Source organism: Eulemur rufifrons, chromosome 5 (genome assembly GCF_041146395.1).
Source record: "Eulemur rufifrons isolate Redbay chromosome 5, OSU_ERuf_1, whole genome shotgun sequence".
Taxonomy (NCBI): domain Eukaryota; kingdom Metazoa; phylum Chordata; class Mammalia; order Primates; family Lemuridae; genus Eulemur; species Eulemur rufifrons.
In genome coordinates, this window is record NC_090987.1 from 37,932,051 (window position 1) to 37,959,768 (window position 27,718).

General features: G+C 36.5%; 1 protein-coding gene across 2 annotated transcripts in view; it reads right to left on the reverse strand.

Moving 5' to 3' along the window:
* Positions 1 to 27,718, reverse strand: part of TAF4B (TATA-box binding protein associated factor 4b) — a 115,764-nt gene that overhangs the window by 33,743 nt on the left and 54,303 nt on the right. For both annotated transcript variants that reach the window (XM_069468165.1, XM_069468164.1), the window contains exons 10-13: positions 23,496 to 23,665; positions 18,658 to 18,788; positions 14,004 to 14,129; positions 7,373 to 7,429 (exon numbers count right to left, since the gene is read on the reverse strand). In XM_069468165.1, coding sequence (XP_069324266.1) covers positions 7,373 to 7,429; positions 14,004 to 14,129; positions 18,658 to 18,788; positions 23,496 to 23,665 — 484 coding nt within the window. The remainder of the gene's footprint in view (positions 1 to 7,372; positions 7,430 to 14,003; positions 14,130 to 18,657; positions 18,789 to 23,495; positions 23,666 to 27,718) is intronic.

Sequence of the window (27,718 nt, forward strand, 5' to 3'; positions counted from 1 at the left end):
CTGAAGACAAGGCCCCTTTCTCCCACACTTTGTGGAAGGGTAGGAGCCTAACTTCGATAAGCACCAGTTAGCAAACCCACATGGTTTTCAATGGACCAACTCCAACTTCCCACTTTAAATTTTTCACTTCCCTACTCCCTCATTCTCCCTTTAAAACACCCAGTCACCTCAGTACAAATCAATCAAAGTTGAGTCCAGTTCACGCTGGACTCTTTTCCCCATAGCAAAAGTATATTACTGATTAAAATCTGCCCTTACCACTTTAGTGTCTGGCATAGTCTTTTTAACAAATGTTGGAGCAACTGGACATTCGTGTGCCAAAAAGCCCCACCACTCTGGACCTAAACCTCACACTTTATACAAAAATTAACTCAAAATGTAAAACTATAAAAACTTCTAGAAAAAAGCATAGGAGAAAATCCTTGTGACACGGAGTCCAGCAAAGACTTCTTACACATAACACTTAAAGCATAATCATAAAAAAACCTGATATATTAATCAAAATTAAAAACTTTTGCTCTGTGGAAGACACTCTAATCTATTTGCCTTTGTTGCCTATTGTATTGGCAAAGACTTCCAGTATAATGTTGACTACCACTGGTAAAAACAGAGATCCCTTCCTTTTTCCTAAAATTTGGAAGAAAGCACTCAGTCTTTCACCATGGAGAATGATTTTATCACTAGGCTTTTTAAACCTGTCCTTTATTGGATTGAGGAAGTTTCTTCTACTCCAAGATTCCTGAGAATTTTTATTATTATGAATATTAAATTTTGTCAAACATGTTTCTGCATTGATATGATCACATAATTTTTAGTTCTTAGACTATTAATATGGCAGATTATATTGATTGATCTTCAAATATTAAACCGCCATTGCATTTCTGGGGTAAACTACACATGGTCCTGGTATATTATTCTTTTTTAAATCAATTTATTTTTTAGAGATGAGGGTCTTGCTATGTTGTCCAGACTGGACTCAAACTCCTGGGCTCAAGCAATCCTCCCACCTCAGCTTCCTGAGTAGCTGGGACTACAGGACACACCACTGTACATGGCTGTTCTTTTTATATATTGTTGGATTTGATTTGCTAATATTTTGTTCAGGATGTTTATGTCTATGTTCATAGGGAATATAGATATATTTTATAAAAATTCATTGACCAAACTCTAAAATTTTCAATGATGCTTGTAAATAGTTCTGAATTACTGCTAAAAATACCTGGGAAAGCAAGGTTAAATCCTAAAGTATGCAAAACAAACAAACAAACCACTAAAACATTTATAGGTGAATCTTAAACCAAAGGAACCAAAAAAACCAGTTACCAAAAAACCACCATCCCCATCTAAAATTCAAGGCTACCACAGCAGAAATACAGGATCCTTTTCAAGCCCTCATAGACAATTATTAGGCAGGCATTCCATCAAATCAAATGGTACAGAGTCTGATTGTTTTCCCCAACTGATAAGACAAGTTTTCATATCAAACTGTTCAGAACACCTGAGATTCTTGGAATTTGAAATATGTACTCTGGTGCCTTGCTAGTCAGCCCTTTTCATCCATCCCTACCTTTCAAAAAAACAAAAAAAAGGCATATTCCCCATAATCTCAATTAAACGCTTTCTTAAACATTAATACTTGGTTTATGAATTGTTTATAATATAATGTGCTATAGTTATTCTAGATTACAAAAATTTTTTTCCAGTTCTCACCTTTCTTCTTTTTTCTTCTCACTTTCTTTTTAGTCCTCTTGAAGGAAAAAAATCCTAACATATAAATAAATCTCAAACCTAAGTCTAAGAGTTGATGGCGTCTATTGTAAATGTTCCTATAGCTAATGCTTTTAAGCTACTGTTTTTCCCTTTTATGTCTCACTTTTCCCTAAATTATGACATTCTTGTAGCATAAGCAGAGCAGGTATTGTTAAATTCATTTTAAATACAAGGAAACTGAAAGTAAGTTCTAAGAGGTAAAGTAACTTTCCAAAAGTAAGATTTCAGTAATGGCAGGCTGAATCTATTATAGAATCCAAGACTTCTCCTGACTTCTAGTTCAATGCTACTTATTTTATAACATGCACCTCTTCTACCAAAAGAGACACAGGTCCTACTTTTCAAAATTAAGGATACATGCAATCTTCTAATGATCTCTAAATAAAATATTTTCTATTTAAGGTATACCAGTAAAGAAATACCACCAATAAAGTCCTTTTGTGAAAATATTCATGAAAAAACCTAATGTAGCTTTCCTAGTTCCAAAAGAACTGACTGGATGTTAAGTGGATGGTATCTGAACTTTGCCAGTTCAAGATGCCAAATATCAGATTCCCAAATCACAGTATTTGCCTTCATTGACAACTTAGTGGGAAAATAAAAGTGATAAATCTTAAAAAGCTCCTTCTTTCTGATCATAGACCAAAGGTTCTAAGTGTGATCTGTAGAGCAGCAGCAACAGGAGCAGCATCTGGTAATTTGGTGGAAATGCAAATTTTCAGGCCCTAAACTAGACCTACTACAATATCATAAACTCTGGGTATGGGGCCCAGCAATCTGTATTTTAACAAACCCTTCAGATAATTCCGTGCACACCAAAGTTTGTAAACCACCACTGTGACTAGACTATCAATTCTTTGAAACTTCTGAATCTGTTTCTCTGCTATGTCATACACAAGCTCTTTATATCTTGTCATTTAGAGATTGTTTTCTCCATTACTTTTTTTTTTTTTTTTTTTTTGGTCACCCAGGCTAGAGTGCAGTGGTGTCATCAGAGCTCACAGCAACCTCAAGCTCCTGGGCTGAAGTGATTCTCCTGCCTCAGTCTCTTGAGTAGCTGGGACTACAGGTTGCCACCAAGCCTGCCTTTTTTTTTTTTTTTTTTGATAGAGATGGAGCTCTGCCTACAATGCCCAGGCTGGTCGTGAACTACTGGCCTCCCAAAGTGCTAGGATTACAGGCGTGAGCTATTGCACCTGGCCTAGAATGTATTTTTAATGACAAATTTCATTTTCCCCTGCCCAGTGTTCCCTGAATTTTGGCCCATACAGAACTAACATAAAGTTTAAATACAAATTACTATAATTTGGTAGTTAGCCTTAACTATTATGTGTCACTGCCTCCATATGTTTTCATATCTAATTTAAAAATATACCTTGCCTTTCTTATACCTAAAAGATGTTTTGTAATCAGTAATGAGCCTTATGATTCGGTATTTTATTTCTTGTACAATAATGCTTTATGGAGAGTTATATTGACAATGTTTATATTCTGTATTTTTTTAGAAACAAAAATCCTAAATACTTCAGGGTACACATTTTCTAATCTGATATGCATTTTTTATTTTTTTTTTTTTATTTTTTATTTTATTTTTTTTTTTTATTTATTTTTTTTTTTTTGAGACAGAGTCTCACTCTCTTGCCCGGGCTAGAGTGAGTGCCGTGGCGTCAGTCTAGCTCACAGCAACCTCAAACTCCTGGGCTTAAGCGATCCTACTGCCTCAGCCTCCCGAGTAGCTGGGACTACAGACATGCGCCACCATGCCCGGCTAATTTTTTGTATATATATATTTTAGTTGTCCATATAATTTCTTTCTATTTTTAGTAGAGACGGGGTCTCACTCTTGCTCAGGCTGGTCTCGAACTCCTGACCTTGAGCGATCCACCCGCCTCGGCCTCCCAGAGTGCTAGGATTACAGGCGTGAGCCACCGCGCCCGGCCTGATATGCATTTTAATCATCGAATACTTATTCTTTTGCCCAGTTCCTACAGGTTGCCCTGTGTCAACAGGTATAGAACTTGTATTCCTTTTTCTCCCCTCTACTGTCTGATAACAAATCAAAGTGGGAATCCTAGGAATTGTTAAAAAGAAAGCAAATGAATTCTTTGTCTCACTCTGCACAAATGCACTGAACTCACATTTCCCAAAGGAGAAAGAAGAAATTCAAAACAAAATAAAGGTCACAAAATATATAACAAATGTTTAAGGAATCAAAATGTTTGAACTTCAAGGTCAGATGCCTTGCTCTGTGGAATTCTGGATGATGTGGTATGAAAGGAAAATATTGAATTCTAGATTCTAACACAACACATATTTCAGACAAGTTTTCAGCTACATTAAACAAAGATGTGCCGGCTTTTTTGAGGTTAGAATTTGGCAATTAGTAATCTATTTAAAACCTTTCACAAAGAGATGTTGAAATGTAAGAATGTCAGTATTTAGATATTTTAGGAAAAGCATCTATGAAAATCTTAAATTCAGAATTTGAAAGTGCTAGTATTGAAAATATAAAGTTATAATAGAGAGAGAGAAAATGCTTATAACTTTTTTTTCAGGCAAAAACAGAAAAAGGGAAAAAAGACGGCCCCTAAATTTAAAATAAGATGTTTGAATTACAGGTATATCCACAGACATTTTAGCCAGAAAACAATAAGGTTTTCAAGTAGATAGATAACCTGTCAGGTCAATAAGAACAGTATGTAGCAGGAACCATTTCAATGGATAGAGACTAGGATGGAGGGAAAGCCAAAGGCAGCCTATTTTTTTTTATTTTAGGTGCCAAATGAGAATGACAAAATTGGAAGAAGTCAATAGGAAGAATGAAAAGAAATTATCAGACACCTTTATAAAAGCCTGTCCAATTTAACACAACTTGTCTTTATACCTGGAATGCAAAGAAGCAATGAATAGTCTCTAAAACTTTATTAGAGAAAAGAAAAACCACAGGAGAAATGATCAAGATCAAAACTCTAGCCCTTAACAGTTGAAAGCAAACATGGATTATAACACTGTATATGAAGGGGATTCAGGTTGTGATTTAATATTTAATATGGAAAATATCATTGCTGAAACATTTCCCAGAATAAAGCCTATAATGTCTCTAAACAGTTTTTCATTTATAAGATACTGTCATTAATCTATTTCCTGTGACCGGCTTGGTAGGTAGGTAGGTACCTGGAAAAGGAAAGCAAAGCAGTCTAAATGAAACCATCATAAGGTATCTGTGCTAATTTTCACAATTGTGAACAAAGAAAACTTCCCAGACAGCCAAATACCAAAAAAAATGACAAACCAAAACTTTATAGTCTATACTGGTGTGATAGTGATTAGTGTATCACAAGTGCTAACATTATAATTGACTATACAAGTAAATAATTCAACTTTACATTAAAATAGGGTCAATATTTATGCAATCAAACAAAATACAGTAGTAACCCTGTGTGTTTGATTCTGAACTAGAACCCTTAGAACATTAAAGTTATTAAGAGCTCTAGCGGGCAGGATGATGACAAAAATGACAATATTTAATTTTCATCAAACATTTGCAACTAATACAGAGTGGCTCTGTTCTTGGAATGGGGCCAATGTATTTGATTCCTTTCTTAATCAAAGGGGATTTATGATAGGAAGCAACTAGAAAACTTTCAAAATATTGTGGAAAGAAATTATACTGAGCTCTTTTAATCTTGCTTGGAAAAACAAAATAAATGGAGGTGCAAAGTGAGACAAAAAAACAGGTTTGCTACCACCTGTTCTCATTGCGAGAGGCGTTTATATTTTTTTTTGCACATTTCCTCTCACAATTTTCTTTGAAAAATGGTGTCTACCTAGTTTTTCCTCAGAGAATAATTAAACACTACTGTACTGAAAAAAAAAAAAAAAAAAGACTCAAACAAAACAAAATCATCCCATATAAAGCTGAAGGAAAAACTAAATCTAAGATGTAGATACTTATGAAGGTTTATGAAGGAGGAACAGACAGGGTAAAATCTTTAAGGTTAAAAGGGCAAGCTCTCTGCTACATATTTTCCAAAAAGGGAATGCAATTAGAAAATAGTGAGATAGGCCTGGAATCAGTCCTTAATTAAAAGAAGGCGGGACAGACACCCAGGACTCAGGGCAACAATAGGTTGCCCATCTCCAAATAATCTATCATCAAGCCAGGTTTGCTTAACTGGAATTACAGGTATAGTTCTCACATTAATATTTCTAGATAAATTTTCCACGGAAAACAACTAGCATGAGAAGTATTTTGTTGTTGAAAATAAAGTATTTCTGGTTTCAACCATTTCTAATGTTCTCCCTTTCCAGTCCTCCTTGTCCCAATCCGGAAACCCCTCCACCCAGAGTTCACGTATTTTCCCTCTCTCTGTTAATGCAAACACACCACATTGATTGTAAGAACCTTACTAGATTTCCATTTGTTTTGCCTCAGCTCCTACATTAATCCAAACAATAAGGGCCTCTAAAACATTCATAAATAACCTGCTGCTGCTGGCACCTAGGAGTCAACTGCAGCAATGTTAAGCAACAACAAATTTCATACTTCAAGAGGCACAGTTAAGGAAAAAGGTTGCTCAGAAAATCACTCTTATTTAGCACAAAGATCCTTAAAAATTGCATGAAATCAGTCAAGTAACTATAGAAACCAATTTCTTCAGCTCCATATCACACGTCTCACACCTCAATTGTCTTTATTATCGTCTGCTGTCAGATCCTTAATCAGAAATGTGAACAGGCTTGATGATTTATTCAGCAGGGAAAAGAATCTGTAGGTCAAGTGAAAAATTTCACATACACACCCATACACACGCCACATCTTCAACCTTAGGTACTTTCATTTCATTCTGTTCTCAGCAGCTCTGGGGGCAACTCCAGTGAGATCCAATATTAAGGCTCAATTAAAATAAGCTCCAATTAGTGGAGCTTTTTTCTCTGGGGCTAGAAAAGTCAGGAAATGGATATTGGGAAATGTAAAAAGTCAGCTACTGAGAGGAGGCTGCAGACATAAATGAACTTATTTGTTGATTTCTACAGTTGCTATGCAGAGGCCTCTGGGAGTAAAAGCTTAACCAGTCTAAGCTATAAACTAAAACCCCTGCAGCTAAACATGAACTGTGTGAAACAAGGGCTCCATTCCAGAACAGAAAACTGCTGGGCCCAGAAAATTAAAAGCCAGAGGCGTTTTCCATTTAAAACTAAATCCCAGTACCGCCTCCCAGCCAAAGAATTATAAGCAGTATCAGATTTACAAAACGAACAATTACCCTGGAAAAATGTAGCCTATTGTACAGTCCCAGACGCTAAATCTCAAAAGTTTCTTTTTTTTTTAATCCCACATTATATTCCTCCAAGTACACTGCTGTAGTTTACAAAGCCATTTCTAGACAGGTCTAAGCCTTGAAAATAAATTTTAAAAAGAGAGCACATAACTCATTGACCTCATTTGAAGTACTGCCCTTGCCTTTAGCAGTTCCTGTCCTTCCCTAAGGCCTCTGCAAATGGTATGCAACAGCAAAATAAACCCTGACCTAATTGCCAGGAGAGAGCTGCCAACCTTCCCTCAGACACAAAGACAAGCATGGTAACTTGAAAGTCCTACCTCTTTGGCTTTCTGCTTTAATCTCAGCTGTTCTGGATCTTCTTTATTGGAACGACTCTATCAAAGGAAAAGAAAATTTTAATAGAAATTACTAGCATCTAAACACCACAGTTGCCGTTAAATATTTAATAAATGACAATTTTCTCTTGTGATTGAATATCTTAGCTCCAGGGGAAAATGCCTCAATCCAGTCTAGCTGCGCTCCCACCCTGACTCCCCCTCCCCTTGTCATCTGGGCCGGCTGCTGCAGCTCTATCTAGCCTGGAGGAAGCTTATACTGAAAATGATGCTAACAATGTCAGTCAGGTCCAGTTGAGGCATGACGTTGTTCTTGTTGGAACGCTGAAAACTAAAAAACGGATGGTATACATGAAGGAAAAGAAAAAAAGAATAATTGTTGGCTCAAATGAATGAAAACAATCAACACTGGCTGATCTTGAGGTGAAGCCATTTCGGAAAAACACGGTATTTTCAAGGACTATTAAAATCAAGAACCTGACTAATCTTAAACCAAATCTCTCCTTTGAAAAGCATAATTTCTGAAAGTGTAATTAGGAAATCCATCCCAATATTTTAATTAGAGTATCTCATCATCTTTGGGCCCTCTATAACACTTAATAACATGTTGTGCACAAGTAAATGTTCAATAAATGTTTATTGAATGCCACTTTCCATAGTACAGGACTGGCATAAGAGAACTATTAAAAATAAAATAATTTTTTTTAAAAAGACAGCTATTATATATAAAGCTATCACGGAATAAAGGGTAAGGAACTTTATTTCTGACACCATTAACATTTGTCCACTGGAAAATATACTTGGGATAGGTATATCTTTCTTCTCATCCTAACAAAGTTATTTAACTGCTTATAAATCTGAATGTTTGTTCTATAAAGTGCAACCTAAGTTAAAGATAGCTAACAAAATAAAGCTAGAAGTATTTTCATATTTACTAAGTTTACCTGATCTTTTATTGAATGACCAGCACTTTTGTTAAAGGAAAAAAGAGATTGTTTAGGTTTGAGCGCCTTTTAAGTAGCTACACAAAATTCTACCCAAAGCTAGTAACTTTTTTCTTAATTTTAGTCCCCAAACTATTAAAACAATTTCATTTCAACCCAAACTAAGATAAACTCCTTTGTTAGTATAGCTATAGCATTAGGAGAGGATGAGTATGCTTATATATGTGTTTATATGTACCTATGTATATATATGTATGCAGATATGTATATAATTTTTTGTCCCAGTATAAAATGGGTACATGTGGGTATAAAGTCTTTCTTTGTAAGTCATCAAGTATTTATTGGTCATCTATAGGACAGATTCTACTCTGTGTACCACTGTTCTAGGCCTTGGAGATACAGAGATGAAATAACTAGACAAAGTCCTCGCTCTCAAGAATCTTACATTTTAAGAAGAGAAAAATAAAACAATTTCATAAAAAGTAATCACATTTATAATATGTAAAACATTTCTGATGGGTAAAAATATAAAGCAAATAATTGCTGGTACTAAGTGCTATAAAGAAAATAGAATAATGTGATAGAAAGGAAGGGAGAGGAATCTGGGTACTTCTCCAGCCAGGATGGTACAGAAAGCATTTAAGAAGTGACATTTGAATAGAGATCTGAATGACAAGAAAGAGGTAGTCATGCAAACATCTGGGGGAAGAACATTCCAAACAGAAGGATAGTAATTGCTAAAATCTTAAAATGGGAATAAGCTTCGGCATATTTGAAAAAAGAAAGAAGGCCCATGTGGTTGAAAGCATAGAGAAAGTTGAAAGAGAGAAAGGTTGGAGATCATGTGTTGCCTTGTAGGCCATGATAAGAAGTTGGAGGTTTAATTCTAGTTATCAAAACAAGCCACTGGAGGGTTTGGAAAATGCCACTGATGTGACATTTTCAAAAGATGGTTCTGACAGCTGTGTAGAAGGTGCACCTGTGTAGAAGGTGCACTTTAATCAAGATTAAAGGTGCAGGCACAGAGAGCAAGGAGAGACTGTTCCAAAACAGCTGTTGTGAATTAAGAGACTGATTAGGGAAAAGAGAAGGGCAGCTTGGACCAACATCATAGCAGAGAAGATGATGATATTTAGTTATCATTCAAAACATATCTGGCAGGTAAAGCCAATCAGCTTTGTTGATGGACTTGATATATGGTATGAAATAAAGAATTGAGGATGACACCTAGGATTTTGGCCTAAGCAACTGGGAGGACGGTAATTCCAACTTTCTGACAAAGTAAAAATCTAAAGAAGAGCAGATTTAGCAGAAGGGAACTCAATGTTCACTTCTAGCTGCCTAACTAGAAGTCTAATATCCTAAGGTGGGCATAAGCTTGGCATACTCAAGGATCAAAAAGGTCAGTGGGAGGGGAGCATAATGAGTGAAGGGAGTGACACGGGGCAAGCTCAGAGAAGGAGCGAAATAACAAAAGGCCTTTTAAAATTTGGTAAGAAGTTTGGATTTTAAGTGCAACAGGAAGTCACTAAAGGCTTTCAAGCAACAGAGACACACATGACTTGTTATGAAAACTTTCTGACCCTAGATGAAGAATGGACTGTAGAAGGAAAAGGAGACCAGTTATAGCAGTCCCAATTTTTCCACGGACCAGGGGGAGGGGTGTGGTTTTGGGATGATTCAAGTGCATTACATTTGTTTGTGCACTTTATTTCTATTATTATTACATTGTAACATATGATGAAATAATTATACAACTCACCATAATGCAGAATCAGTGGGAGCCCTGAGCTTGCTTTCCTGCAACTAAAACTGCTGCTGATCTGACAGGAGGCGGAGCTTAAGCAGTGATGTGAGCAATGCGGAGTGGCTGTAAATACAGATGAAGTTTCTGCTCATGCACCACTCACCTCCTGCTGTGTGGCCCAGTTCCTAAAAGGTCATGGTCCGGTCCTCCGGCCCAGAGGTTGGGGACCACAGAGTGAAAAGATATAAAAGTCCAAGTGAAAGATGATTTACACTAGAGTGGTGACAATGCTGATGAAGAGAAGATGGATACATTTTGGAAAGACACTAGAAAGTGAACTAGATGTGGGGAGAGAGGAGCAACAGAGGGTTTAAAGATGACTCCTAGGATTTTTTGCTTGAATGATGGTGTCATTTATTGAGTTAGGTCAGAAAACCTCTAAGAGTAAAAGGTATTTACAAACTGAAAGCAAGCATAATACATTATATGCAATAATAGCTAAACTAGTATTTAATAGTTTATAACCTGTTTACAGCACAGTAATTGAAAATAAAATACCAATAAACCACCTCATTACCATGGTTAAGTGCTTGCTTATAAAACTTGAGGGCTCAAGGAAGAGCATCTTCCTGCCCTTCCTAGTGCGGGGTGTGGGGACAGTATGGGGACTAAACTGTGGGACAGCAGGAAGCTGCACAGTGACAAGGTTGTGGGGGGTTCAGGCCATGAGAGTAAGTCTAGTGGCCAAGAATATAGGGTGGTGAGGCATTGGGAAGCCCCATCAAGGAATGAGCCGGTGGGCATGTTGACCAATTATGTAGACAACAAAATGGGGTGGAGGAGATTGTAATAGCAGACAAGAGACAGCCAGGATGGCTGGTTGAGAGATTAGTTACAGTGATCAAATAAGTAAATTTATTGAGGACATAAGTTGAATATAACAAGGATGATGGAAGCCAAATTTCTGACTATTGAAGAAAGTTTTTACAAACATGGAAAGGTTATGGATAGAAAGAACCCTGAGGTACAGGATTGGAGTTGGAGGTATCCATATGAACTCATGGTTTTATAATATATACATACAGATATAGAAAGTTACAGATGGGCCGGGCGCGGTGGCTCACGCCTGTAATCCTAGCACTCTGGGAGGCCGAGGTGGGCGAATCGTTTGAGCTCAGGAGTTCGAGACCAGCCTGAGCAAGAGCGAGACCCCACCTCTACTAAAAATAGAAAGAAATTATATGGACAGCTAAAAATATATATAGAAAAAATTAGCCGGGCATGGTGGCGCATGCCTGTAGTCCCAGCTACTCGGGAGGCTGAGACAGGAGGATCGCTTGAGCTCAGGAGTTTGAGGTTGCTGTGAGCTAGGCTGACGCCACGGCACTCACTCTAGCCTGGGCAACAGAGTGAGACTCTGTCTCAAAAAAAAAAAAAAAGAGAAAGTTACAGATGTATATTCATGTGCATATATACCTATGTGTACATATATACCTATGTGTACATATATACATACGATACATATAATTCTTTGATCTATCCATTGAGAGTGCCTACATGTAGTGACACCCTGTCAGCAATGAGCACACTGTATGATCTAATCTGATTATCATCCTCAAATAAAAAGCAGCAGGTTCCCTGGAGAAATGGCTGATTCCAAGGCTACGGCAGGAAAAATAAAAAGTGGGCCCAGAATCCTTTGTGCCAAAAAGTAAGGACATGCTCAGTTAGTGATAGACACATGACTAAAGGACCCAAGTGACAGCTGGAAGGGTCTCCCACTCAGGAGCAATTGGAGCATCGAGCATCAAAATCAATGTTAATAACAGATCAAACCTGTTGAATCAAAGAGAAATCCACAAGCCCATACTGGTATGAATAAGGAAGAAAGGAAAGTTCTTCCATATAGTAGAGTGCCAATAAATGTAGAAGAGTTGACAGGCATAAAGACTCACTATTTGGCAACCATCACAGAAGTGGCTAATTCAGGCAGATACCACAACAGATGCTATGGTTGATACGTGGAGGTTTGATGAGGAATAGGATATGGGGCGGCCGGGCGCGGTGGCTCACGCCTGTAATCCTAGCACTCTGGGAGGCCGAGGCGGGTGGATCGCTCAAGGTCAGGAGTTCGAGACCAGCCTGAGCAAGAGCGAGACCCCGTCTCTACTAAAAATAGAAAGAAATTATATGGACAACTAAAAATATATATATAGAAAAATTATCCGGGCATAGTGGCGCATGCCTGTAGTCCCAGCTACTCGGGAGGCTGAGGCAAGAGGATCGCTTGAGCCCAGGAGTTTGAGGTTGCTGTGAGCTAGGTTGACGCCACGGCACTCACTCTAGCCTGGGCAACAAAGTGAGACTCTGTCTCAAAAAAAAAAAAAAAAAAAAGGAATAGGATATGGGCATAATCTTAGAATACCTTCCTACGAAAAAGTAATCCATGACAAAGGGGAAAATGGCAAATTTAAAATGGTGAGAACTGGTAGGTATCCGCATGACCTTTTTGATATATATGATCATCTGAGAAGAATGTACCACATTTCTGTGTATTCCTGCCAAGATTGCATGGCCTAAGTCAATCATAAGGAAATATTAGATGAACCCCTAGTTGAGGGTCATCCTACAGAAGGTAAGGCCTGTACTCTTAAAAAACTGTCGAGAGCATGAAAGAAAGACTGAGAAACTCTGACTGAAGGAACTTGAAGAGATGACAATTAAATGAAATACATATTCCTGAATGAGAAAATGGGCTATGAAAGAAAGAGACACGGTTGATCCAGCTGATGAAATTGGAATGGGGTCTGGGCATTTGATGGTAGTGTTTTATTGTTGACTTCTTGACTTGGAGGGTTATAAGGAAGAATGTTCTTGTTTTTGCAAATCCCTACAATGTTTAGGGATGGTGGGACGTCACGTCTGAAGACTACTTTCAAAAAGGTTCAGAAAAAACTAATTCGTATTAATAGTTATACAACTTTGTGAATACAAAAAATGAAGGAAGGAAAAAAAATGAAGGAAGGAAGGAGGTAGGGAAGAAGGGAGGAGACTAATGATTGTGTAGAAAGGGCGGGGGAGAGGGTAGAGATGAAGAGGAAATGCAGTAAAATGTTAAAATTTCGGGAATTTGGGAAAGGGGGTTTAGAGATTTTGTACAGTTCTGGCAACATTTCTCTAAGTATGAAATGATTTCAAAATACATTATATTTTTAAAAAGCAATTGGCATGTGATTAGGAATAAATACTCTAAAAAGGAAGCTATCAAGAATGCTAGAAATTAAGATGCTTAAAACAAAAATTAAGACTCTGGTACTCAGCCTTTAAGAATTTTCACAACAACCCTAAGCCTGTGAAGAAGTGCGGGGCTACAAAATGAAAAAGTTGTGGAATTACCTTTCACCTATCTGGAACTAATAGTCCAGAAAATGTGTAAAGAAGGGAGAAAATAAATAAATAAATAAATAAATAGCTTCACTGTTCTCTCTTTTACTTTCTCTAAACCATTTCCGCTCATCCTATATTTTGTTCCGCATAACCCAAATTGCTCCTAATTTTACCCATAACTTTCCTGTTTACTTTCCAAATTTTCCTCTCTCAACTTCAATTTGACATATATCATCAAATCATATCACTAAAAAAGACTCTGAAAATTTTATAAAACATATTTACCTGGGAGTGGGGGCAGTTGGTACACAGCAAACGTGAGGAGACAAAACATTATGACTCATTAAACTAAATTATCTGAAAGTCACTGTACCACACCATCCTGGCTGTGAGACATTCTATTAGTAACTTCATTTTAGGAAATCCTCCAGAGAAATCTAAAGGCCTAATAAAACCAAGACAGTCAACCAAAGATAAAGACAATTCTGACCACATTGCTAGGCTACGTTCACTTATAAATCACACAGGCCCTTACCTTGGCTACCTTAAGTAACATTTCTCTTTCTTCTAAATCCTTTCTCTGTTTCTCCAATTGATCCAGCTTTTCAAGAAATTTGAGCTGTGACCTGGTATCACTACATGGGATGTAATTTTCACTTGCCTGGGGGAAAAAAAAAGAAAAGAAAGTCTTATGATGCTGGGCAACATATTCTACATTAAGTATTGTTATAAATCAGCTAAAGAGTATCATCTAAATAAATAGAAAGCTGAATTTTCAGAAAGTAATATTTTTGTTTCTGTTAAATAAACTTACCCCTAAAAAAACCCACAGAACTTTAATCATCTTTAAAATTTGTGAGGTGATTAACCATTTATGTTTCAAAGAGCTTTCCTAATGAACTTCACTCAGAAGGGGGAAAAGGTATTAAACCAAGCAGATCCTAACAACAGGAAGTAGAAAGCAAGAGGATAACGCCATTTGCCTATGATCTTTTTAGTTAAATTATAATTTACCTCAGCAGATGTTAATACCAATAATTAAACTTTAGGCCTATGAAAAACAAAAAGAAACAATCACCTCAATGAAAAATATACCAAAGACAAAAGTTATCACTCTGGTTACCATGGCTGGTTACCTGGTTACCATCAGTTCAACCTTGACTAATGAATAAAACTTCTATCAGAATACAACATGTAACAAGATGGCAAACATTAAAATACTGAAACCCTGTTTTGAGGATTCCCTTAAGGTATGAATTTGGACAGAAACTGTAGTCAAAAAATTTAAGTATATAATTTATAAATGAGCACGAATATAGAAGTATGATTATGTATCTTAATTGTTCCATAAAATGATAAAATTCAAATTGTTCCATTTGTTCTGATATTCTAGATTGTAAAACAGTGCTTTCCAACCTGAATACTTTCTAACATTCTTTGCCTACATGATCACCCCTTCCTTTTCTGTAGTACCTACAGCAGTGTGTGTGCTGGAGGGTGGGGACCTTCCCAGTCAGTATTTAAGACATCCAGCCATCTACTCATCTCAGTGATTTACACACCCCAAGGAGCCTGTAGAGCAGAAAAGCTGAATGTTTTTAAGCAGTTGGCTCAATAGTCAGTGCCTGGTCTGGAAATTATGGGTATAACACCACTCCCATATCTGTTTTATCCCCATGCTAATGGCTGATTCAATTAACAGGGACTGAGAGATTTCATATGCCCAAGATTCTTTTTAAATTAAATTTTTATTGTTGGTATTTAACTAGATCAAAAGAGTATTACATAGTTTAAGGAATAAGGATGTATTAGTGCTACTTACTTTACTTCATGTTTAATACAAAAAGAATTCCCAAATGTTTTTAAAGTTAAATAGCACAAGATAGAATATGGAATACATTATAGGCTAACCATAGAGGTTAAACATAATAACAACTGGTATTTTAAATACTTCATCTTTACTGTTTTTGTGTTCAGACACTCTGGAGATAGTTTACTGACAGGATTTAATTTAAAAGGGACAACAAAAACTAAATTTAAAGGGGACACAGACTTTCTAAATTTTAACCCAATCATATTCCCATGCTAAGATTACTTCCTCTCTTTACTACAACCTGGATACAATTGCCTCTGACATAATCTTTATTAAAAGGATTTGTTCTGTAAACTTTGGATTCAGTTAAAAGGCCACACTCGAGGATCCAGAAGGCCACATGTGGCCCCAAGGCTGCAGGTTCCCCACCCAAATGAAGTAGAGGCTGGTAGAATGGATAAAAAACATAATCAAAATATATGCTCTCTGAACTTTAGATAAAACCATACCGGTAAGTTGAAAGTGAAAGGATGGAAAAAGGTAATCCATGTAAATGGTAACCAAAAGAAAGTATGGGTGGTTATATTAATATCAGAGAAGACAGACTTAAGTCAAAAATTGTTCAAAATGACATTATATATTGATAGAAGCATCAATCCATCAAAAATATATATATATACCAAACAAGAGTTCTCAAATATATGAAGCAAACAAACCCTGGCAGAATTATTTTTTAAAATAGATAGTTCTACAATAGTTAGGGATTTTTAACCTTTCACTCAACTATTACTTTAAATAATAGTTGAATATCCAGACAGATGATCAATAAGAAAATAAAGGACTTAACACTACAAACCAACTATATCTAACTGGCATATGTGAACACAATACCAAACCAAAGGGTCGGGTGCAGTGGCTCAAATCCTGGCACTCTGGGAGGCCGAGGCAGGTGGATCGTTTGAGCTCAGGAGTTAGAAACCGGCCTGAGCAAGAGCGAGATCCCATCTCTACTAAAAACTAGAAAGAAATGAGCAGGACAACTAACAATATATAGAAAAAATTAGCCGGGCATGGTGGCACATGCCTGTAGTCCCAGCCACTAGGGAGGCTGAGGCAGAAGGATTGCTTGAGCCCAGGAGTTTGAGGTTGCTGTGAGCTAGGCTGATGCCACGGCACTCTAGCCAGGGTGACAGAGCGGGACTCTGCCTAAAAAAAAAAAAAAAAAATACCGAACAAAAGCAGAATAAACATTGCACTCAAGTGCACATGGAACATTCTCTAGAATAGGCTACATGTTAGGTCACAGAACAAGCCTCAATAAAGTTTAAATGATTGAATACTTTAAATTATCTTCTCTGACCACAATGAAATGAAGCTAGAAATCAAAAACAGAGGAAAACTGGAAAATTCACAAATATGTGGAAATTAACACACTCTTAAACAAACAATGGGTCAAAGAAATCTCAAAAGAAATTAGAAAATACTTAGAGACAAATGAAAATGAAAACACAACAAACACAACATATCAAAACTTATAAAATGCAGCGAAAGCAGTGCTCAGAGGGAAATTTATAGCAGTAAATGCCAACATTAGAAAAGGAAAATCTCAGATCAACAACTGAACATTATACGTTATGGAACTAAAAATAGAAAAGCACACTAAACCCAAAGCTAGCAGAAGGAAGAAAATAATAAAGACTAGAGTAGGCCAGGCGTGGTGGCTTACACCTGTAATCCCACCACTTTAGGAGTCTGAGGCAGAGGATCCTTTAAAGCTAGGAGTTCTAGGCTGCAGTAAGCTATGATCAAGCCACTATATTCTAGCCTGTGTGACAGAATGAGACCCTGGCTAGAAAAAAAAAAAAAATAGTGGAAATAAATGAAATGGAATAGAAAAACAATAGAGAAATTTAATGAAACCAAAAGTTGGTTCTTTCAAAAAAATAAACAAAACTGACAAACCATTAGCTAGATTGACAAAAAGAGAGAAGATGCAAATCACTGAACTCAGAAATGAAAGGAGGATCATTACTACTGATCTTATAGAAATAAAGAATGTAAGAAAATTATAAAGTTTTATGGCAACAAATCAGATAACTGGGAGAAATGGACAAATTCCTAGAAACACACAAAAATAGTTACTGATATTAATTTTGTTTTTTCCACAGCCTTTTCTCCTGTTGATCATGCATTTTGAAGTCACTCCAGCAAATTCTCACAAAGATTTATGCAAGTGAAGACCTCAGCAACTATATATATATAGTTCTTCCAAAGTTCTAAATGAAGTAGAAAGGAAAGAAAATAGAATGATTCCTCCAGGGAACTTACTGGTAGTATGGTAGCTGATATTTTCCTGGATTCCTTTTATCCTATGGCTAGGATACTATGGGGCAATGACCATTCTTGCAAACTCAATATCTCACAAAATTAACTACATACCATCTTGTTTAAAAACTAGCGGTCAGCATTTCTTGATAAAAAGGGAAAGGCTTATCTTATTTTTCTTATCCCAGGTTATCTTTTTTTTCATCCCTAATCACCCAATATATTTACCCTCCTCCAAATGTATAAATCAAACATACCAAGTTTTTTCATCTTGATAACAGCAAGCCATTTGGTTCATACCACTAGAGATAAGACAGGGTATTTTTGCATTTAGTTTGTTACAATGTGTTGTAGTCAATAACAACAAGGAGTGGCATCAGTATGAGCACTCAATGCACTTATTAAAAGGAACAGAAGAGGACCAAGTGGAAAGATCTAACGTAGAACATGAGGACTATAGTTAATAATATATTCTATTCAGGATTTTGCTAAATGAGTAGATTATAGCTGCTCTTGCCACAAAAGGGAAAAATGGGTAACTGTGAGATGATGGATATGTTCATTTGTTCCACTATAGTAATAGTTTTACTACATATGTGTTAATATATAACATGTTGTAAGCCTTAAATATACACAATGATGTTTATTTTAAAATAAATAAATCTCTGCAAAACTTAAAGGCAAAAAAAAAAAAAAAAAAGGAACAGGAATGCTAGCAGAGCACAGACCACTGAAGAGAAACAAGTAGCCAATATTCTACTTTATGATATCCTCCTTCCCAGTCAAAAGCTTAAGGAGCCTCAGCAGAACAGACACATATTTCAATCTACACTGACATAAAAGCTTTGGATACCATTTTACACTCTATCTTAATTTTATTCATCATGTAAGCATATCTAAATAAGGCAAATTAAGAACAAGTCTTTGATTGTCTACTAATATGAAATATGTCTCAATCATTCCTTTAAAAATATATTTAGAATATAAATTCATGCCCAAAAAACTACCTGTAACACTCAAGACTTTGTACTTCTTTAATGATTTCCTTTACCTTGTAAGTAGTCATTCGATGCTGAGCAATTGCAGTCAGTTTTTCTAGAAGGCCTCGTAATCGCTCCTGTGTTGCATGGGAGATCAAGTTCACAGCATCAGAGTTAAGTTCCGTAATGTCATGCTTTTTACCTGTGGAAGCAGAGAAAATCCATTACGTGTTTTAGTGGTGGCTGATAATTGAAATAATTAGCACAGCAGGTATTCTGTTCCCCCTGGAAGTCATACCCATTATGAATAAAGGTTTGGAGATTATGATTTTCCTGGTAAAGTCACAACTTCAAAGATCTTAGACATTACATTAATAAAACCTAGCCTGAAGCCTCAGAAAATATAGACATTGTTTCACTTAGCCTCTAGAATCATTCTCCTTGCAAGGTCATTTATAGGACAAAGTTAATAAGAACACAAATCAAGTCTAGTGTTCAGGGAGGAAAATGGTAACTGCAGAAATTAGTGCCGTATTCTGTTAATTTTAGTAATTAAAAAAATAGAAAATTACATTTCGCCCTGTTTGACACTGTTAACAATTTATGCCATTTATTTCAATGAATTCAGACTGAGTCTCCGTTAATGCCTGTCTACAAGACATACCTATATTCCTTTTTGTCCATTACTAACCATGCATATTTAGTACTAACTCGTGTTTTGATAAACTGACCTGGTAATCAATTTACAAGTTGAAAGGAGTTCAAAGCCTTATCATTTCATCCACCTATTTAAATAACTTCTCTCTCACTAGATCACCTTTCCATAAATAAACCAAAGTTTTCTTTCTTCTGCTAACTAGGAAGAAAGTTTCAAGGAAACAATTTGGACCACAAATTCAGAGGAAAAAGCTCATTTGTAAACCAACTTTATCAGTATTTAAATAGTATTTCTCAGGCACAGTGAAAACACCTGTATCAATAGGCACCCAAACCTAAAAATATAGGTAATTAGGGAGTCTAATTTAAATGAATTTTTAAAACCACTACTATTATTGTTTTTAAGACAGACACAGAAATTTTTGAAATATTGTTTGATTTCCCATTCTAATTTACCTGAAACATATTCTTAAATTCTCATCAAAGGGTGAATGACTACAGCAGAAATATGCTTTAATTAAAAGTCAACAACTCTTAAATACATTCTTTGACATTATTACACAATAAAACCAATAGAAAGAAGATATAAAATTATCAAACCTGTCCTAAACCAAGCCTTCAAATTCATTACTTTGTATTATGGTAAAACTGAATTCCTCTCCAATCTCTGATTCAAGCAGGGAAAAAATACTACAAAAATCAAATTTACTTTATTAAAACTCGCAGCATAAACAAATAGTGCTGCCTTTTATAGCTGCAGTACACAACCCCCTGGCTGCAGAGCAGTACCAGTACATGGCCTGTTGAGAACAAGGCTGCACAGCAGGTGGTGAGTGGGAGGGGAGAGGGCAAAGCTTCATCTGCATTTACAGCTGCTCCCCATTGCTCGCATCACTGCCTGAGCTCTGCCTCCTATTAGATCAGCAGCAGTATTAGCTGCAGGAAAGCAAGCTCAGGGCTCCAACTGATTCTGCATTATGGTGAGCTGTATAATTATTTCATTATATATTACAATGTAATAATAATAGAAATAAAGTGCACAATAAATGTAATGGGCTTGAATCATCCTGAAACCAAAAATTGTCTTCCATGAAACCAGTCCCTGGTGCCAAAAAGGTTGGGGACCCCTGTTCTATAAAAGTGACAGTACAATTTGAAAACAATCCAATAATTAAAATTACAAGTAAATATTGGGTAGCTAGAGGATGACATGCTATTTTATGCTTAAAGAAAATAAGCATTTAAAAATATTTAGTATTTGGGGAGAATCTTTAAAAAAATTTCACATGCATTTATAAAACAGAAGTAATTGATCCAACAATAAATTCATATTTTAAAAATATGAGAAATAAACAGGTGCTGCAATTAAACAATTTCAGGGCTTAAGAACTTTATGTTCTAATTCCTTCACTATATTGGTAATAAAACACAACTTAAAGCTACAAATTTAAATATTGTAGAAAAATTCCCTCTTTTAAATATTAATAAAACACTTTTTAACAAAGTCAACATAACTGATTAAAGAACTCTAGCTGATGCTTGAATTCTAGTTATGTGATTTTATTAAATGTCTGTGCAATTTAATTTAGGTAATCAGAAAAAATGAAAAACCATTGCCATTTAATCTCATAACATTATTCAAAAAGAAAAATCCTTTTTCCAAAAAAAAATCCTTTGGGTAAATTTGTAATTTCTGTTTTTAAGGAATGGCCATGGTTCTGATCTATTCTATAAAGATGAAAGCTTATTATTATCAATAATATAAATGGAAAACATTCCTAGAAATACATAATTCCATTCATTCTATGGTTTTCCTTTTTAAAAAAAGCTTCGATCATTCAGAAGAATTTTTGAAGTTTCCCATTGTATTGTAAGTTTGTACTTCATCATTAAGAACTGAAAATGCGTAATTGTCCCCTTATTCTCCTAAATTGGAGATTGCCAAACTACAGCTAACAGGTCAAATATGATCTCTCTTTGTAAATGAAGATTATGGGAATATAGTTGCAATGGACTGAATGTTTGTGTTCTCCCAAAATTCATGTGGAATCCCTAATCCAAATGTGATAGTACTTGGAGTGGAGCTTTTAGGAGATAATTTGGTCATAAAGTTACGGCCCTCACAAATTACAAAGTGTCCCATGCCAGAAAATAAGCTAGCTCCCTTTCAGCCACATGAGAATGAGAGGAAACTGGCTGTCTGAAAACCTGGAAAAGGGCCTTCACCAAGAACCTGACCCTGTTGGCACCCTGATCTCAAATGTCCAACCTCCAAAACTGTGAGAAATAAGTGATTGTCCTTTAAGCCATCCAGTTTATGGTCTTTTGTTATAGCAACCCAAGCTAAGACAATAGTCTTGCCCATTTGTTTACATATTGTCTATGGCTGCTTGTGCACTATGTTAAGCAGTTGTGACAGAGACCATATGGACCCACAAACTGACAAATATTTATTAACTGGCCTTTTGGAGAAAAGGGGTGCTGGTCCCTGTCCTAAGTGATCAAAAATACTCTTTCAGTGCTAAAAATTTTTCTATCTATATAATATAATCCACATACAAATCAAACTAGAAATAAAATTTGTACAGGAAGGTATAAATTGATAAAACTAAGTAACTACTTATACTCCACCAAAGCTCTAGATAATTATGTCATTAAGGGGTTAAAATATTAGTGAATCTTCCAAGCCATTACAGGAAGGTATAGTGCTTAGGCTTGTTCTATAATACAGTTAAGGAACTGGTTCCTATACAATACAAAAGATATATGCAAAGAAGGAAATGGAAGGTAGGCAAGGAGGCAAAACACAAGCAAAAAGCAAACATGTTACCATCAGCTCTTCTCAATTCCTATCTTGCAGAATTATAAATTATAGTTTTTCACAACAAAAGAAAGATAATGGATTTTCAATTTAAATTAGAAATATAAAATAGTGGTCATTTGTATAGCATGCAGTAGGTCAAACATTTATTTACTAATTGTGAAGTAGACCTAAAGTATTTATTAGTAATATACTTTGTAGTCCTTAAATATACCATGGGTATATAAAAATCAGAAGCCTTCACATTTTATGTTATACTTTCATTATAAAATGTAAAGGTTCTTACCTAAGTATATTCAATGCTTATTAGGACTGGCCCCCCAAATTTAACATGGGTCAAGTATAGCTGGTCTCTAATAAGTCCCAGGGTTAGGATACAAGAAATGGTTTAACTCACACACAACAATTTCTCTCCAATGTGTCTTTTTTTTTTTTTTTTTTAGCTAACTTGGGGAGATTGCAGTCTTTCACATTACTGTAAGTTTGGAATCAAACAACAGTTAAAAGCTGTTTGGCTCCAGAATAGCGACGATATGTTCTCTCCCATTTTCTTTCACACACTGCAGCTACTTAACAACTATACTACTGGACCTAAAGAAAACCCTAAGATTCTAACCCAGTTCTTTTTTTTTTTTTTTTTGAGACAGAGTCTCACTCTGTTGCCCGGGCTAGAGTGAGTGCCGTGGCATCAGCCTAGCTCACAGCAACCTCAAACTCCTGAGCTCAAGCGATCCTACTGCCTCAGCCTCCCGAGTAGCTGGGACTACAGGCATGCACCACCATGCCCGGCTAATTTTTTCTATATATATTTTTAGCTGTCCATATAATTTCTTTCTATTTTTAGTAGAGATGGGGTCTCACTCTTGCTCAGGCTGGTCTCGAATTCCTGAGCTCAAACGATCCGCCCACCTCGGCCTCCCAGAGTGCTAGGATTACAGGCGTGAGCCACCGCGCCCGGCCTAACCCAGTTCTTTTAAAGTGAGGATAGGTTTAAATTTCAGAGTAAAGGGAAAAGGGACTTACTCTCATTGGCTGTTCCTATATTTCATAAACACAAACATATAACATAAGTGGGCATTTGGACACATACATGCCTAAAGGCCAATCAAGGAAGGCCTAGGACAGAAAAAATATAGCATATTATATATTCATGTAAAACTACACTCAACGTTTCCCCCATTAAGAAATATGAATAAAATAGGAACTTCTATTATCTAAACCCAAAACCATAGGTTATATTATTTAAGTCACAGTAATCATTTTTAAAATAAAATATTTTTCTGTAACACCCACAAAATCTTGATTATTTCTAGAGCCTTACTTATTTAAGCCTCAGAGTTCCTGGACAACCAACCCAGGTTGTCCCTTATGATAATATTTTTTCTCAAAAAGACAATTCTATCAGGTCAATAACCATAACTCCGTACTTACCAATGTCTAAAATTCTCTTTTGTAGAGCTCCAATGAAAAGAAATGGTTCATCTTTACATGTCTGAATGAGCGTGCCAACCAATTCAGAGTTTGTTGCTAAGATACGGGCATTCTCTTCATTGAGGTTGACCCCTGCCATGGAAGTCACATCATTGATGTCATCTTCCTCTCTAATAGAAAAAAAATTGTAGTTTTTTGGTGGGGTGTGCATAGTGTGTGTGTATATGAATGACTGGTTTCAGAGAGGAAAAGAATCATAGATCTCCTTTCATGACTAATGATATCATTTTACTTAATTTATCCAACCAAGAAGAGAACTGAAGAATGGCTATCTTTCCCTATAAGCCTTTAAAATTAATTGGTGCCCCTAACCACTAGTATACATCTAATATCAGAAAGATGAATCAGAAGCAACTTTCTCTGCGAGGGCACATCTTTCCCTCTCTTAATTTGGTAAATGAGATACACCTAGAGATATTTGGAGTTATACTAATCCATTTAGAAATTCTCTACAATGAAAGACAAAGAAGTTAAGATAGACATCTTTGTTTTCATCCAAGTCCCTCAGATTTCCCAGTGCACGCCACCGTTGCACTGAAGGCCAGCAGAAACTCCCTGGTCCTGAAAGGTCAGCCCCCACACAAAGGCCCTTTAGAAGAAGTTTATTCAACTAGCTGTTCTGAAACCAAACCACTAAAACTAGTTTTGTTTTCCTGCTTCAGACTTTTGGTGTGCTCCATCTGTACCAATTGAATTCATTAAACCACATCCTCAAGCAATTGGCTGCAAGGAGCTTATAGATAAAATGTAAAATTACACACACACACACACACACACAAACATACATATATAATATCATATAAAGAACATACATACAAAATACAAACTACATTTGGGCTCCTTGCTTTGCACCAGCAAAATCAAACAGTAGTTTTTATGTGACAGAATTGCTACATGGCCACAGCACTAAGATGAGTAAACAAGGGCTGTCCGGAAAGTATTCAGCCATTGCTACCATAACAAGAAAGCTACATGGTTAGATACTTTCCGGACAGCCCTCATATATATTTAAGCATAGAGATGAGACAGAAGAAAGAAATATAAAATTCCCTCACAGCATCCTTACCACCTTATGTAATAGCAAGCACTTTACTGGTTATAATTCATACAACAATGTAAAACATAATTTACACAAACAGGATTATGTAAAAAAGCTGTTGTTTCTGTTTATTGCATGGGCCAAATGGTATGTCATGTGGTCTCATGTCAATAGATTTAAATTACAAACCTCCCTGTGGTAATGCATTTGTGCAGAAGAAAGGAAAATAAGTTATAATTGTCAAATGCTCAAGAAATTCAGGCCTCTAGTGCTCAAGTTTTAAAAACAATACATTAGGGGTGAGGGGGAAGGGCCCATACTCAAACATATATAAGAGATGCAAGCTAAATGAAAGAAAGTGCTAGACGCAGCAATTGAATGTAAAGAGAAAAGCACAATGGTCTTATCATCTGAACAATATAACAAAAGCTCAACCTTAAAAGGGATGTTGCCTTTTCACAAGATGACAGGAAGGTGAAGGAGGAGGCTTCTGCCACCTCCCAAAGGCGAACCCAAAGCAAAGGCTTTGAAGGCCAAGATGGTAGTGCTTACGGCATCCACAGCCACACGCAAAAAAGAAGATCCGTGCAACTTCCGGCGGCTGAAGACACTGCGGCTCTGGAAGCAGCCCAAATATCCTTGCAAGAACACCCCCAGAAGAAACAAGCTTAACCACTATGCCATCAAGTTCCCCCGACCACTCAGCCTGCCATAAAGAAGACAGAAGACAACACACTTGTGTTCATTGCGGATGTCAAAGCCCACAAGCACCAGATCAAATAGGCTGTGAAGAAGCTCTATGACATTGATGTGGCCAAGGTCAACACCCTGATCAGGCCTGATGGAGAGAAAAAGGCATAAGTTTGACCCGCTCCCGATTACAATGCTTTGGATGTTGCCAACAAAATTGGGATCATATAAACCAAGTACAGTTGGCTAATTCTAAATATGTATCTTCGTACCGTTAAAAAAAAAAAAAAAAAAAAAAAAAGTTTATCTCTGTAATAGGGAAAAGAAAAGAGTAATCTCAGGCCGGCAGGGTGGCTCCTGCCTGAAATCCTAGCACTCTGGGAGGCCGAGGTGGGCGGATTGTTTGAGCTCAGGAGTTCAAGACCAGCCTGAGCAAGAGCGAGACCCCATCTCTAGTGAAAATAGAAAGAAATTATATGGACAGCTAAAAATATATATTAAAAAATTAGCTGGGCATGGTGGCGCATGCTTGTAGTTCAAGCTACTCAGGAGGCTGAAACAGAAGGATTGCTTGAGCCCAGGAGTTTGAGGTTGCTGTGAGCTAGGCTGACACCATGGCACTCTAGCCCAGGCAACAGAGTGAGATTCTGGCTCAAAAAAATACAAAAAAAAAAAAAAAAAAAAATTAAAATAAAAAGAGAAAGAAAAAAAAACATCTAAAGTATAAGAATGGTAGCAATCATAAGCCTATAAGATGGACCAAAATCTGAATAAAGAAATATTTTAAAGGGCCTGAGTAAATAGTATTTTTAAAAGACCAAGTAAACATCAGTGAAAAGTCAGTTCACTGCAAAACAGAATCCTAACCAGTTACTTAACATCTTTGGGACTCAGTTTACTCCTCCTCCAATAAAAAAAAAAAAAAAATTTTTTTTTTAATAACTCAGATGCTTTCTAAGTTCCCTCTCAGCCACTTAAAGGAACGAGGCAGCTCTCTTTGGACTGACTTAAAATGAAGAGACTGAACCTTGAGTACAAACAAGCTTATGTGGGCATAATATATCTTTGGAAAGATACATGAGAAATTGTCCTCTGGAAAGGGAAACAGGAAAGCGGGGCTAGGAAGACAACTTACTTCATACCTTATTATACCCCTTTCTAACTTTTGAATGTTGTACTGTATACATGGATTACCTAATGAAAATAATTAGTGATGTCAAAAATAACAAACATTTAGGGAAAGAAAACTAAAGATGAGATAGAAAAAAATGAAGTTTAAACATATAACTTCATCCTTCCCTTAAAATAAAACTGGAGTTATTAAAGGTAATGCTACATGGCCCTTATACACTATACATACAACAGTGAGTGCCTATAATCTCAGATGTGTGCCAGGTACACATGCCCCTGTAAACTGCACCTTGCTTCTGTAGCAGGGCTCCTATATAGCCCGTTAACATCGCACATACAGGCTGCAGAGACCACTACCAAGCTAATTTACTATCAGTACCTAGCATAGTACTAGAATTGAACAGAATCCAGTCAAGGAGGGGACAGTCCCATGTCTTTTAATAGAATCATGCCGCCTTTCCCTATAAATAAACAAAGAACTAAATGCCCACTAAGATTGGTTCTTGCCTGTCATCCCTCCTTCTATCTGGCCCCAAGCTGAATACGACTCCCTCTAGTACAGCTGCCAGTTACCATGGTTACAGATGGCAGCAGGAGTAGAGGAGGACCCTATTGAGGGAAGAGGAATATCGGTTCCACAATAAACAGCACCCACACCATTTAAAACTTCCTCTAAAAAAGGGTAACTGAAGGAAAGAAAAGACAACACAGTGTTTTAGCAGCATTATCAGTAAAGGTAAGATAGGCCAGGAAAGTAACAAAAGCTTTGATATTGAGGGATATTTGTGATTATGGTTTGGTTTTAATTTTAAAGTAGACAAAAGCAAGAATCACTGAACCAAGTCTTCAAGTTTTCTGGTCTGATGCAGTGTCTTCTGATGAAGGTGCTGTGAAAGGCAATCTGTTTTGTTTTAAAACATATTCAGAAAAATAAACTGAAGACTGACTCAGTACAAAAAACCTTCCAACTCAAGATTCAATGGGGTGTAGCAGAGTACTATGCAAAAATTACAAAAATATCACTCATTTATCAGAAATGCCTTGCATTCTGGCTTCTGAAACTGATCTAATTCTTTAGCTTTTGATAAAGTTGACCATTGCTCATGCCTGCCTTCTTAAATGTCTTCCACCCTCAACACTGGTAACAGCACTAGACTAATTCTTCTAAAGTAGAGTGAATCACATTAATCTCCTGTTCAAAAACCTTTCATGTGTCCCTGAACTCAACCTGACATTCAAGACTATTTTTAAATCATTCATCCAATTGCTATAACTTTTGAATTTCTGAGAATACATGTTTGTC